Source organism: Limulus polyphemus, unplaced genomic scaffold (genome assembly GCF_000517525.1).
Source record: "Limulus polyphemus unplaced genomic scaffold, Limulus_polyphemus-2.1.2 Scaffold4456, whole genome shotgun sequence".
Taxonomy (NCBI): Eukaryota; Metazoa; Arthropoda; class Merostomata; order Xiphosura; family Limulidae; genus Limulus; species Limulus polyphemus.
The window spans coordinates 37,159-51,962 of record NW_013670066.1 but is presented as its reverse complement, the minus strand read 5'-3'; the positions used below and the strand labels follow the sequence as shown (position 1 = coordinate 51,962).

Below are 14,804 nucleotides of genomic sequence, written 5' to 3'. Positions count from 1 at the left end.
CCTACTTTTACTGCTTTTCTTCTAGTGTAGTAATGAGAGAACCCTTGCCTCCCTAGTCCCACACTGCTGAGAAGTTTGCTATAGAACGTTCCCTTATGAGTCAGTGTAATTTAATTGGTGGATGCACCCCTTTTCTTCTAGTGTAGTAATGAGAGAACCCTTGCCTCCCTAGTCACAAACTGCGGAGAAGTTTGATATAGAAAGTTCCCTTATGAGTCAGTGTAATTTAATTGGTGGATGCACCCCTTTTCTTCTAGTGTAGTAATGAGAGAACCCTTGCCTCCCTAGTCCCAAACTGCTGAGAAGTTTGATATAGAAAGTTCCCTTATGAGTCAGTGTAATTTAATTGGTGGATGCACCCCTTTTCTTCTAGTGTAGTAATGAGAGAACCCTTGCCTCCCTAGTCCCAAACTGCTGAGAAGTTTGATATAGAAAGTTCCCTTATGAGTCAGTGTAATTTAATTGGTGGATGCACCCCTCGATGGGAAGTAGGGCTGGGGTGTTTGCCTGTAAGTGTAGTACAGGCCACCTATACACTAAGAACCAGACCATTTCCAGTGCTTATGCCAGCTGGGTGTTCTTTTCAGGATGCAAGTCTGGAACGATTCCTCCCTTGACCTGCTTTTTTTAGGTAAATATTTCACATAGATAGTTATACAATATTGTACAGCCTGACTTATTTCCCTTGCCACACTACACATATATGCTATGCTGACTTCCCAATGATATAATGACTGGTTGAGCAGTCTTCCATACCACCCACCTATGCAACACTAGCACCATACAGAAGGCTCTTTTCATAGTATGTTTTTTGCTACCACCTTTATTGGGCAAAGAGTATATGATGCAATTCTTCCACCATGGGATGACCTAATAGGCTATCCCTCTTTTTGACACTTATTATTTCATAAAGGAGCTCATCTTTGTACTTTATTTATATACAACATCACCACCACCAGTTTATCAATGTGTAATTCTAGCTCTTAGTTCTGTGGAGAAGTTAGTAGCGTTAATGAAATTAAAATTTTCCTTACCTGAATATTTATTTCTAGTAGATACTCACCTCTAAACAGAACCTTTCATACTTCCTCCTTACTTCTGGTGTGTTCCTTTTACTTCATCAAGAATAAGCCTTTGTTGCAATGCCAGTGCTCATAGGATTTACTGGGCATGGAGGATGCGTCACTTTCCTCTTTGTGGAGAGCTATTGTTTAATGACTATTACATCATAGGCTGATGCAGTCCGCATTAATAATGTGTAGGGGTGGAAGCTCTATTTAAATCTTGTGACATATGGAAAATTATTCTTGACAAATGCATTAGGTAATAGCTGTTTGTTTTGTAGAGAGGTGAGTATCTATCTGAAATACTTTTCAGGTCAGGAAAATGTAAACTTTTGGTTTGTTTTACATTGTTAACAGTGATGCACATTCCTTGTATTCTGTGTGATATGTTTTTTTTTAACCATTTTATATTTCTTTTGGCAGCTTAAAAGAATAGTATTATTTTTTTATATATATTGTGTGGAGAACAAATTATGGTAGAAGAAGGATAGTTTTATTTAGCAAGGTGTAATAACTGTTCAGACTAATAATATTGTTAATAACTTGATTGTTCCATCATCTAAGTAAAAGCTAAATATGAATGTTTATGCTGAAAGTCAAAATATAGGTGTCAGTGAAATAGTAATATTATTATATCACAATAATTAATATCAAACAACTATTAGGACTAAAATTTATCAATAAATAAAAAAGCTATGTAGGGCTGTACTGAACTTGAAAAAAGGAACCAAACAAGATGGGGATGGGAGTGGACATATCGCTTGATCTGGCTAATGATCACATAGCAGAGTAAGCCACCTCAACTTTACATAGAAAATAAAATCCCAATGTTACTGACTTCCACACTTTGTCTGTTGAAAGTTTGGTGTTTGAACAGAATCTCAGCTTCATCACTATACCTTTCCTTTAGTTAATTTTAGAATACTACTTTTATTACTATTTTACAATTAGGAATTCTGGTTCTATTTGTTTTGCCAGTGAGGAAGCCAGTAATGTAAGGATTTTATTCTCCATGTAAAATTGAGACAGCTTATTCTGCTATGTGATCATTTGTTTGTTTACTTCTTTAATAAGATGGTGTACATGGATTACTAGGTTATAGTGTATTCTCAAGCTTTATAAGTTTAGCATGGAATATTAATAAAATAGGTAGTCCAAGATCATGAAGACTTTTTTGCTCTATCAAGTGATTATAAAGTTATAGTTACTGCTACAACTAGGTGGGTGCTAGGTCTGTTGAAGAATGATGATGATGATGATCAAAAATAAAAAATTTGGTTTTGGCTATTCTTCTGTTTTCAACTTTTGGATACTCTGGATAGCTGAAAAGCAGCATATACACCAGAGATAGTGAATATGTGAGGTAGCTCTTCATATCTAGTTTCTGATGACCTGTAGAGAAGAAAATCCAGATGACTTTCCTATATTTTATGTGAAAACTTACAAACAAAAAGTGACTGCAGGACTGGGACTTGAACCCTGGATAACAAGGCCTGTTCTCTACCACAGAGATATTCAAGAATGCATGTAAATAAAAGAAAGATACTACTCTCATATCTGTGTTTATCATTAACCTGAGATTTCCCCATACACAATGACAGCTGAGAATTCTTAAATGTAAGAAAATTACTTACATTTTGTAATTATAAGAAACTTTAAAAAAAAAGTCTTGAGTTGCAATTGTAGAAACTTGATATTTGTGAAAGTTATCTAATGCTTATTTTCAGAAACAACAAATCAACATCCTGGGCCAGCTATTGCTGCTTTAATGAAGCTGTCTTTTGATGAGGAACACCGATATGCCATGTGTCAACTAGGTAAACTTTTGTTAGTTCACTAACTTTGGAGTATATGTGGTATACCTTTTAATAGTTAATATTAAAACAGTGATTGTAACTGATTAACCCTATCAGCACAGGTATCCTTTACTGCACATGACACAAAGTTTTAGTGTCTTACATTCAAAATTTTATTAAACTACTTTTTGTTTATGTTATACCAATTAGTTTAGCATAAATTTTTATTTAGCTAATAATCCATATTCTAATAGTATATATGTTTTAAGTTCTTAATTCTATAAAGCAATATTTAAAAAAATCCTGAATTTCCCCTAGTGTGACACACATGACACATTATCTCTAGGTATCTTCTCCTCTCTATTTTATTCCCCACCCCTCCATAATGTATGAAATTAAATGTAAATTACTCTCTATAAAATCTTCAGTGCTAAGACAAATCATAATTTTTATAGCCTTCAATTTTGTTTGGTTACAAAGCTATCAAATACAAAATCAGATCCCTCCTGCCATATCCTCTCTTTCAGGATTTGTTGATAGTTCTCTTTTACGTTTAATTCTATATTACTTATAACCAATAGAAAGTCAAGGTTTTCATCAATCAAATGACGTATTGTATAACATTGTGTTCTGAATAGATAAGCATACAAGTTTTGTTCCCATGGGAAAGTTAACAACTAGCTTGGATGAATTTATAACGGCTCTTGTTGCATAGTTATAAAGCCAGAAAAATTTTGAGAGTTAGGGGAAATTGTGTACTTTTTGTGTATTATTAGTCTATGTTCTTTGGTGCATTATTTAATTACATAAAAACATATATTTAGTGCATTACTACCATTAGTATGAAAAAAAAAAAAGTAGGGTTAACTGTCATTGACAATTAACAGCAAGAAAAAAAAGATTTGGTAAGTACTTTATTTCTTGTTTTTCATGTTTATTCTTTATTATTGTAAGCATATTTAAAATGTAAAAATAACGATCTTTTTAGATTAGTTAAGATTAAATTAGGTCAAATAAATAATAATAATATAATAAAATGTTTCATGAGATACGCATGCGAGCAGCTCATGGGTAATGTGAACTGCATATTCCCAGAGTGATTTGTAATTTATAATGGTGGGAATAGTAGTTAGACACAGTTCAAAGGGCAATAAAATTTAATTATAAGCAGACGTATACTGTTACGAGCTTAAAACTACTTAGGATAAACAAATGTAGTTTCCTGTTAGAATTTGAAGTCATTCTACAAAGAAAAAAGGGTAATTTAGAGATATTTTGATTTTTTTTTTTGGTGGTTAGAAGGTTGGTCAAATCGACCGATCCTATATAGAGATAGGGGAGAGAGAATAACAGATAAAATATAAAGTTTTACTGAAAAAATACGTTTGAAATGTATTTAGGAGGTTTTAGTGATTACACAAAGGAAATTTGAGATTTTTGAGATGAAGAAAAGTATTTTTGATCTTAACATGAAAACTACTTCACTAAAAAATGATTTTTTGTATGTGAAAACTTGTAATGTTAATTGAAAGACTGCCAAATTTTGTGAAGATATACACACTATATTGAAAATTAGAAGTATTAAAGCTATAAAGACTTTCAAATGACTACAAAGAGGTCACGTAGTCAGTCAAATTGACCAAGCCCGTGTTGAGAGAGTTAAGACAATAGAAGCAAATGATCTACCTTGTTAATGTGTTTAGATTATATGAACTGATATCACCTCATTTTTCTTTTCTCACAGTAACTTTAAACTATTTCTATATTATAATGCAAAATAAAAATACAAAATTGAATGGCTTAAAATACCAAGATTGGTAGTTTAAATTTGTTGGAAGTTTATATACTTGTGAACTAGGATTTTCTTTAGATAAAATCATAAGAAAATAACATATAGCAGAAAATGGGGAAAAAATACTTGTTCATTTAATTAAACACTCTAAATGCAGTACTTTGTTAAATTTAATTATTTACTTTTAAGAAATGTAATGAAAATTGCATATAATTCTTGGTAGATTTTGGATTTCAAACATTTAAGCCAAAATTGCCTAAAAGCAAAAACAAAGCTATTATAACCAAAATGAGTACGTAAAAACACATTATATAATGACTGCAAGAAAAGGAAACAAAACCAAAGAGAAATTTGTAGCTACCAGTTTTTCTTTCTTTCTTCCTCATGTTTGTGTAGTGTCATATTTTGTCATGTCTAATAAAAGTACCATGTTTGGTTTCACAACCCATCTAGTGCAATGATTATTTATATTTTTAAATAATTATGATTCTGATACTGTGTATAGGGGTGTTTTGTGTGTGTGTGTGTAAGTAGAGCTTGGACTTCAAATCTTATTTAGATCAGGCCTTGACAAATTCCATGATGATTAAAAATTTCATTGTGGCACCTAGTATTTTTTCCTATTTTTATTCATGCGTAGGGCTGTGCTAAATAGATCTTGAATCTAGAACAGTTCTGGACTCTTGGAAGTCTGGAACTATTTTCATGTTCTTTGAGTATTAAATCGAACTTTGTTTCTAGGATTGTTATGGCAGATTCAGCACTTCTTGTTTTTTCAGGAATGAAGTGGTGAAATTGCACTACAAGTTAGTAATTTTGCACCATTTTGTTTTCTTCCTTCTCTCAATTCAACCAACCGGTGTGCATATTTAGACTCAGATTGGACCAAAGGCAGTTAGTTCAGGCAATACTATAAAGTGGTTGTTAATATCTTGATCATCAGTATGCACTCATTGACAATCTTAAACACATCAATCAAATCTCATCCAACTCTTTTTTTTTTCAAGAGAAAACAACTTCAGAGATTTTAAGCTATCATTTTATTATAACATTTCCATTCAAATATACATATCATACATAGTGTATCTTCAAGAAATTTTGCAAACTTTTAGTAAAGTCTGTTGCACCAAAAAAAAAAAGATTTTGTTAATAAAGTAGTCTTATTAAAAGGTTTGTCTGTGAACTTAAGAAACCTTTACTGATTCATAATGGTTGGAGACGGCTTGAATGGGTAATGAAGAAAAAACTTTAATATAAGTATAACATAACAGCAAATGTACAACGTTTCGACAAGATTTTGTCATCATCAGGTGATGACAAAACCTTGTCGAAACATTGTACTTCTGTGTAAATTTTCTTTATAGTGAAAAATGGGAATGCAATTCAAAAAACTTACCCACAAAAGTTAATTACATTATAGCAGAAAACATAAACCAAATATTCATAAATTGAGGGATACCTGTACTTGTTTACTTGATTTTTTTTTAGTTATGAAGATTTTTATTTAGAAGATTGTTGGACAGATGCTATTTGTACTTTACAATCATTATTCACTATTTCAAAATTTTATTCCTTTTTCACTTACCTATTATTAAATCATACTAGCCCTTTTAAGTGTTATTACTGACAAATGCAAGTACATGTAGATTACAGAAAATATATTAATTTTAAATTATCAATCTTGAATAAAGTAATCTGAAAACACAAATATCTATACAAAATATTATTCAAATAGAATGCATTCATTTTAGAAAAAGACTAATTTTGTTATTGTAAGAGGGTCTAAAAACATCTCAAAGTGAGTCAATCAGTATAAATAGATTTTTATATCATTCCAAATAGAATTTTAAGTACTTACCATGCGATATCACTGAAGGTAGAGTAATCAATTTGCACTAGTACTCTAAGCATATAACATGTGGTACTCTAGTATATGAAATCTGAAACGTATGGTACTCTAGTATATTATATCTGAAACATATGGTACTCTATGCTAAGTTGAAATAATAAAATCATATGAATTTAAAGAAAATATTACTGTAGTTTTCTAATAACAATTATTTTCTTTTTATCAGGTGGTCTTCATGCTATAGCAGAACTAATTCAGATTGATCATAAAGCCCATGGTAACACTAGTGACTCGTACTGTGTAACATTGAGACGTTATGCTGGCATGGCATTGACAAATCTCACCTTTGGAGATGGCACTAATAAAGCTCTTTTGTGTTCAAAGAAAGCTTTTATTTATGCATTAGTAGCCCAGATACATTCACCATGTGAAGATCTTCGACAGGTACTCAATCTGATTTTATACATTTTATTTATTTTTATTTTAAAGTTTTATTCATTATGCTTAAATCTGACAGTTCATTGATAAATTATTTTATTGTTTACAACTGGTCAGTCATATTCTTGTAGATTACTATTGTTATAGATTCTCACATGATTCTTTTTTTAAATTAAATTCTATTAGTCTCAGTTCTTGTATGCAACCTGATGATACAAGGTAAATATCGTGAAATGTTGTGAATAAAATAAACAAAAGTTTTACTATGTACAACAGAGAAAAACTTGTGTGAATTTATAATCCTAGTTCTTTCTAATATTTAATTCATATTCTTTCCTTGATTTCTGATGTGGACATTGGACTCCATGCTGAGCAGTTTTCCAATTCAATTTAAAAACCTGAAAAAAAGGTCTTTGCATTCTGTTGAAATCATTACTTATTGCATATAAAAATAAAGTTTATGTGAATTCTTAATATTCATTTATGAATGTAAAAACAAGAAACTTAAGGAATCTTTAAATGCATGTATTCAGACTTTCTTGTTCATCGAATAGTTGTTTGTTAACTCCTCATTCTGTTTTAATGCTTAATGGATATCTAAATGCTTAAAAAATTATTTGGTTATTGAACAAAAACCTTTTTTTTGGTATTTGAGTATTTTATTAGTGTTTTAACTTTTCTATTTGTCTATTTGTTGGAGTGTCCATAAAGTTAAAAGTAAAACTGTCAGTCTTCTATCAGCTTCCACAGACAATTTTATGTTTGAGTCATGAAATTTCAATAGGTTTTATCCTAAGGTCATATAATTATAAACAAAAGTGCCTAATTAGCACCTGCTTTCTTTATAATAATAATAAAAATTACATTTCTCTGATATATATGTATGTAAGATTTCCAAAATAACATTTTTATTGCTAAACTAAGATATAAAAAAGTGGTATATTTTATTCTTTATGTGTATCGAACCTAAGAATTGATGGTTTCTTTTCACCAGGTAACAGCTAGTGTCTTACGTAACCTCTCGTGGCGAGCTGATTCCATTAGTAAACAAACCTTGCGAGAGGCTGGGAGTGTCACTACTCTGATGAAAGCTGCTATTGAAGCCAAAAAAGAATCTACATTGAAAAGTATTTTGTCTGCACTCTGGAATCTCTCAGCTCACTGTAGCAGTAATAAGGCAGAAATTTGTGCCATAGATGGTGCATTAGCATTTTTAGTCAGTACCCTCACTTACAAGAGCCCTTCCAAAACATTGGCAATCGTAGAGAATGGTGGTGGAATTCTTCGAAATATTTCTAGTCATATTGCTGTTAGAGAAGACTATCGCATTATCTTAAGAAACCATTTCTGTTTACAGATTCTTCTACAGCATCTGAAGTCTCCTAGCCTGACAGTTGTAAGCAATGCATGTGGCACTTTGTGGAACCTGTCAGCTCGTTGTGCTGAAGATCAGAGAACACTTTGGGAAATGGGAGCTGTAGGGATGCTTCGCAACCTGATTCATTCTAAACATAAGATGATATCAATGGGTAGTTCTGCAGCTCTTAAAAACCTTCTTTCTTCGAAGCCTTTAGGAGTTCCATTGTCTATCTCAGCTTCTTTGGAAAGTAGTCAGTTTAGGTCTGGAACGGAAAAGATGCCATCATTACATGTTCGAAAGATGAGAGCATTGGAAGCTGAAATAGACCAAAGTTTATCAGAAACATATGACAACCTGGATAGTCCCAAAGCAAGCCCAACATACCATACTCAACTTGATGGCAAATTTTTCTGTGATACAAATATAAAAAATTCAGATAGACCTCAGCAATTGATTCCTCTTCCAGAAGAAATGTACCGCAGTGTTCCAGTTAATCCTGTTCCTCATTCAGACAGTCATGACAGTTCTCAGTCAGAGCCCATCCAAAGACCAGGTTCTGCAAATGATGTTTCATCTTTCAAAAGGAAAAATTTTATCCAATGTTAAAAGCAAAGAATACTAGTATGCACTGTTTGGAAAAGGCTCATGCAAGAACAGATAACATCAGAATAACTTATCCTTTAAAGCACGGTGGAAAAATACATTGTCCAAAATCAGACACTCTTTACACTTCAAGAGCTAGGTTAGAGATTCCAGTTTCTCTAGTGGAAAGTGAAATTCAGGATTTGAGTGGACCCTCTGTACATCATTATGACGAAGAACATGTTTGCTCTGAAGGATCTTCTCAGGCTATAGAGAGTGAACATGGCACTATCTTATCCTGCAGATATGTACCTAAGTATACAAACTTGGTTAAAAAACTTGAATCTGTAAATATTGAAGAGGAAAATTCTTATGACCAGGTGACTGATTATAGACGTAAATATTCTGATGAGAATAGTAACCTCTTTTTGGCACATGGACATGTTAATCATGATAGAAATGCAACCCAGCACAAGAGCCAAGAACTAGATAGCTGTTACACAGAAACGTGTATTTTTGAATCTAGAAAAAGTATAAATGATTCATCAGATACAGAGTTATTGCATTATTCCTCACAAGTAAAGCCAATGAATGAAAAAGATAAGGACAGTATTAATCAGAAAATTAACTGTAAAGACTTACCTGAGATGAATCTAGAGAGACCAGAACAACCAACAGATTTCAGACTGAAGTATAAGGAAAATCTGCAGGAAATGGATGAGTATCAAGAGATTTCTCTTCATTCACCAGAGGTTAAAGGGAATAAAAACAAACACAAACACCCATCAATTAATGATTACTCAGCGAATATATGCTCGATTGAAGGGACTCCTTTGAAATTTTCACCTCCTTCTTCACAAATGGATCTTATTAATTTTGATAATTTAAGATCCACTGGAAGTAAATCTTCAGAGAAAATTGGTCATAAAAGTGTAAACTATCAGTCTGTTAGATCAGAATGAAAACAATTCCAAGAAAAATGATAACTTAACAGAAGAAACTACTTTAGTGAAAGAGATGTTTGGTTATCAAAATGAAAAAGAAGGTAAATTAAGTTTATTTTGTTGTTTCATGTTTTTTTCTCACATCATAAGTATTTTAACAATATACTCTTTTCAGACTTCTACTGATCAAAATTAAATTTTGACCTTGCCTGAGAGGACCAACTCACAATCAGATATTTAAGAAAATGAAACTAATATAACTGTAAAACTTTTCACCATGTTGACCTGGCACCATGAAGTTAATGTGTTGAAATTTTCTTTTAAACCTCATTTGAAGGTTTTAGTTTTTTTGTGGTTTATGTGAAATGTACCTCTGTTCTAGTTATACAATTATATATTATTATATAGAAGGGTAGTAGTTTCAACACATTAAAGGTAAAAATCAAAGTTTTTCTTTTTGCTCAAATAATTAACTTACATTGTTGGAGTTTGAGCTTCCATAACGTTTTTCCTCCCCTACCAGCACTGTTAGATTTTTTGCACTGAAGGTCTTTAGTTTGTGATGAAAGAAACCGTTTAATGTTTTCAAAAATTCACTATACCACTAAAACTCATTTCTTCACCCTTTCCAGATGGGTCATGGGTCAAAGGTCATGTCATCGTTTTTGTTGACGCGTTCAAAATGTTATTGAACTACTATTTCATAAATTTATGTCAGTAAATTTAGCATCAAACTGTAGATTACAATTCAAATTTTACTATTATACATTATTCAATTTCTTAATTTAAAAGTACATATTAAAAAAACACAGTTAGACATAGATTTTTTTGTCTCGTTTGGTATGTTGAATGCGGCACTGGTTCAAATTAGATGTTTGTGATGTCAAAATACTAAGTCTATAGTTTTGTACAAATATAGAAATCAAGCTAGAATATAAAATAAGAACCTCCCATCTTTTCTATTTGCCGAGATATCGCTCATGTACTGAATCAAACACAGTGGCCCCGCTCATCTCTTTCCATTTTTGGAAATGGTCCCTTATATACACTTACTTCAGTATATGACATGTGAATAACCAATCAAAAGTTCAGAATGTCCCCCTAGTGGCTTTCTCATTTTAAAGTGTTAGGATGCTTTCTCATTCTTTCGAACCAAGATTTCAAGGAGGTAGGATGTTTCTTTAGTCTGCTCAAAATTTCATATATTTTTTAGACCAAAATACAGCTTAGTTGCTAAGCTTGATAAATTATAGTGGAATTATATGGTGACAATATAGTAATTTGTGATTTTGTGGTTATTCAACTGTAATAAAAAACCTAAAAAGAATTATTTTGTTTCATATCCTCCATGTGCAAAATTTTAAAAGCTTTAGCAACTTATGTCAAGCAGCAACCGAGTACAAAGGTAGTAACTAGAAGAGATAATTGTTTGCTGTACTTCTTTATTTACTGCTCTATGTTCTAAGAAAAATAAGTTTAAGAACTTGTTTCTATATAGCAATAATCTATATAGATATATAATATATAATAATTGAAATGTGGCTGTATTTTACAAAATACTAGTCTACTAAAACACCCAAGATAGGTCACTTTGTAAAGACTAAAGGTCAGTTTTATATTACTGGATATGGTAACATGAGTGCACGTGTGCCACATCATTGTAACTTCGGTATTGTTGGCCAGGCATGGCTGAAAGGCCAATATAATGGAAATAATAAATATATAATGTTATGAGATCTAAGCTGTTTAGTCTGAACATTTATGTTTTAGTTTTATAATTTGTTGACATTCTAGAACAAGAGGCATAATTTATATTTATTTCCTAATTTTTTATAGTGGTTATGAGATCAGTCAAATCTACTGAACCCGTACAGAGATTCGTTAGTGAAAATAACAGATAAAATATAAAGTTTTTTTCTTAAGAAATGTTTGATGACTATCTGTACATTTAATATTATGTATGTGAAATTTGAAAATTTTCTGATGCATAAATTATTTTTAATCTTAAAATGAAAATTACTTTACATGTTGGATAGGCAACATGCGAAAAAGAAAAAAAGGCATGAGAAAAACATTGCTTAACAAACCTTAAGACTTAATATAAAAAAAATTGATATCTTGGGTATGAAAGTATTGTAATTTTTATTGATAATCTGCCAATTTTTGTTAACATACACTTACTGATTTAAAAGTTATAGCATGAAAACTATAACAAGCGCAAAATAGTTATGAGGTTGGTCCTAGGCCTGTACTGAAGGAGTTAATTAGTAACACTAGAACAGAATCTTAAGTATAAAGTTGTTTTTAATATAATAAAACTAGGAGGATTCATATATGATTTGAGTTGAGCAAAATAATTTTAATTCTAACTTTAAGTTTTGCTTATAAATGCTCTGATAGTGGAAAAGAGTGATTTGTGTCTGTCCAGCTTTCTTGCTAGTTTTATCTTTTTTGGTCAATTGGTGTTGTATATTGTAGTGAAAAGTGTTATAAGCAAAAAAAAACACTTCAAATAAATTTCAAGTAAAAAATGAACATTCCTCACAGCATATTAGTAAAATTTAAAATTATTTAAAATTTAAAGTAGATTACAAAGGTACATATTGTTGCCTTTTCTTTGTGGTTTGACTTGATGTTACATTTTTGTGATTTCTGGTAGCTCATTTATTAAAACAGTCACTGTTTATGTTGTCTAATCTCCACAACTAAGAATATATCAATTGTTTAGTACCATTAAGCTTAGAGAGTCTTAGTTGTGATGTGCTAAATACCAAATACAGTCCATTATATACATGTTTTGTAAGGTAATTTGGATTTAACTGCCTTGGTGTTCCTTTACACCAAAAACAAGAAACTTAATCTGATCTCTGTTGGGAATATCAGTTCTTGAATTACTTAAAAGAAGTAGAAAGATATTGAAATATACCAGATTTGGGAAAATGTCAAATTTGTACAAATCTAAAAGATGGGACAGGTCTATTCAGGTGTTTTAAAGGTACCAGGTCTATGCAAATAAAGAATATCTTTTGTTTTTGTTAAACAATACATTTTTATGAGAAACATAGCTCAGACTATAAATGGGAAATTGTATGTAGTTTAAATTATTTGTTTTTGATGTTAAAGGATTGATTGCCATACCAAAGTTAACATTAAGGAAAAAGGTATTAATATTGTTAATATTAATTTTATGTAGTTTAACTATTTGTTTTTGATGTTAAAGGATTGATTGCCATACCAAAGTTAACATTAAGCAAAATGATATTAATATTGTTAAGCCTTTTTAGAATGTTAAATAAACAAGAACAGGTCAATAATAAAGAAAAAATTATTTTAATATTCTGCCATGTATAATACCTTTTTAAATTTTCAAGTACAAGATTAATGTTACTTCATTCTTTCTATCTTTTTTTTTTTCTGTCTAATATTACATCGTTATGCTTAGTTGGAAAGAGTAATAAGTATTCTTGTTTTCTGTGGTCAAAATTTTGAATGAAATTTAAACTTTTCTCAAGAGCTTTAACTATTCTTTTTATTTAAACATGTTAATATCACAAGTTAAAGGTTACATTAAAGAAAATATTTCTAATCCTGTGACAAAAATATCTATAAACAATTTTGCATCATTATAATGCTATTTTTCCTATACTTTGAAATATTTTGATATGCTTAAATATGGATAGGATCTAAATTTTTTAGAACAGATTTGTGATTGTTTTATGTTAAGTAAAGCAAAACTAGCGTATAACTGATTGACTGAACTTTGAAGAGATCAAAATATTTGAGCATTTTTATAAAAGTGTTTTGATGGTGCTTTATTTTTGTTAAAGAATATGGATAAAATGAGCTCATACATACACACTTGAATCATATTACCTATGGATGAGGATAGAAGAACTTTACAGGTTTAATATTTTTTGTACTTTTGATTTAAAAATTTCTTTTTAAACCATTTACTTAAAGTTACGCAGACTGTGGAAAATGTCAACTCTTCTGAAGAAAATCTAGTGTTGTTTTCAAGGCCCAGCTCTTTGAGTACATCTCACCAAAACTCAATTCCAAATGACAAAAATGTTTCTATTAGTGATTTCAGGTGAGAAGTGTTTTATAATTTGGTTCCAAATTATAAAAATACTTGTATATTAATCTAAATCTTTAACAATAATAAAACCTAATGTTATGCAACTTTATTGATACATAAACGAAAAAAGCCATAATTGAAAAGTCATGTCAACACCGGTGCTTTTGTCTATTTAGACAGAATTTTATCACAGGAGACACATATTATGTAAAGGAAGAAAGAGTTGACACAATTATCATTATTAACAATAATGGACAATTTAACTTTTACAACTATAGAATGTATGGTGACATAGTTTAGTTTATCTAGAATTTTAAGAAAAGGAAACTAATCAGTTGTTTTTTTTATTGTCTTTCCTTTCTTTACGTGTGTGTGTGTGTCAATATCAGGTATTAGGTCTTTACTTTTAATTGAGTCTTTCTCCTTCTGTTTTTTTTTTTTATCTTCCTTCCGATCCTGTTTCCTTACAACTTCTGAATCAGGAACTTTTGGATCTTCATGAAGGAACAGTAGAAATCATTTATCACATTTTTCCAAGTTTTACTCCTGTCTTTTTGTAGTTCCAATGAAAATGGGAGATTGGAGGCCTGTCTTGTCTCAATCTTTATTTGGATACAACTCATTTAAAACTGGAAAACATGATGATATTATGTAAATTTCTTTGTTGAGGCCATTGGATGGTAAAGGTTAATATACTTATTCATCTATCGTGATGTAATTTTCTTTGATTTTTGCCATCAGGAAATGGTTTGTCAGTTCACCACCCTTCCCTTCAGCTTGGCTTTGGCTCTGTATGTTTCCTGTCAAGTCGTCAAAGCTTTTGATGGTATTCTCCCACACCTTGATATTGACTTTCACTATTACATACATATTTCGCTTATTCTGACCACTCACTATCTTG

General features: G+C 30.9%; 1 protein-coding gene across 1 annotated transcript in view; it reads left to right on the top strand.

Moving 5' to 3' along the window:
• The window catches only part of LOC106471173, a 67,859-nt gene that overhangs the window by 34,897 nt on the left and 18,158 nt on the right, over positions 1-14,804 (top strand). The window contains exons 8-12 of the mRNA XM_013931761.2: positions 2,785-2,881; positions 6,728-6,945; positions 7,934-8,900; positions 9,017-9,781; positions 13,786-13,915. Coding sequence (XP_013787215.2) covers positions 2,785-2,881; positions 6,728-6,945; positions 7,934-8,900; positions 9,017-9,781; positions 13,786-13,915 — 2,177 coding nt within the window. The remainder of the gene's footprint in view (positions 1-2,784; positions 2,882-6,727; positions 6,946-7,933; positions 8,901-9,016; positions 9,782-13,785; positions 13,916-14,804) is intronic.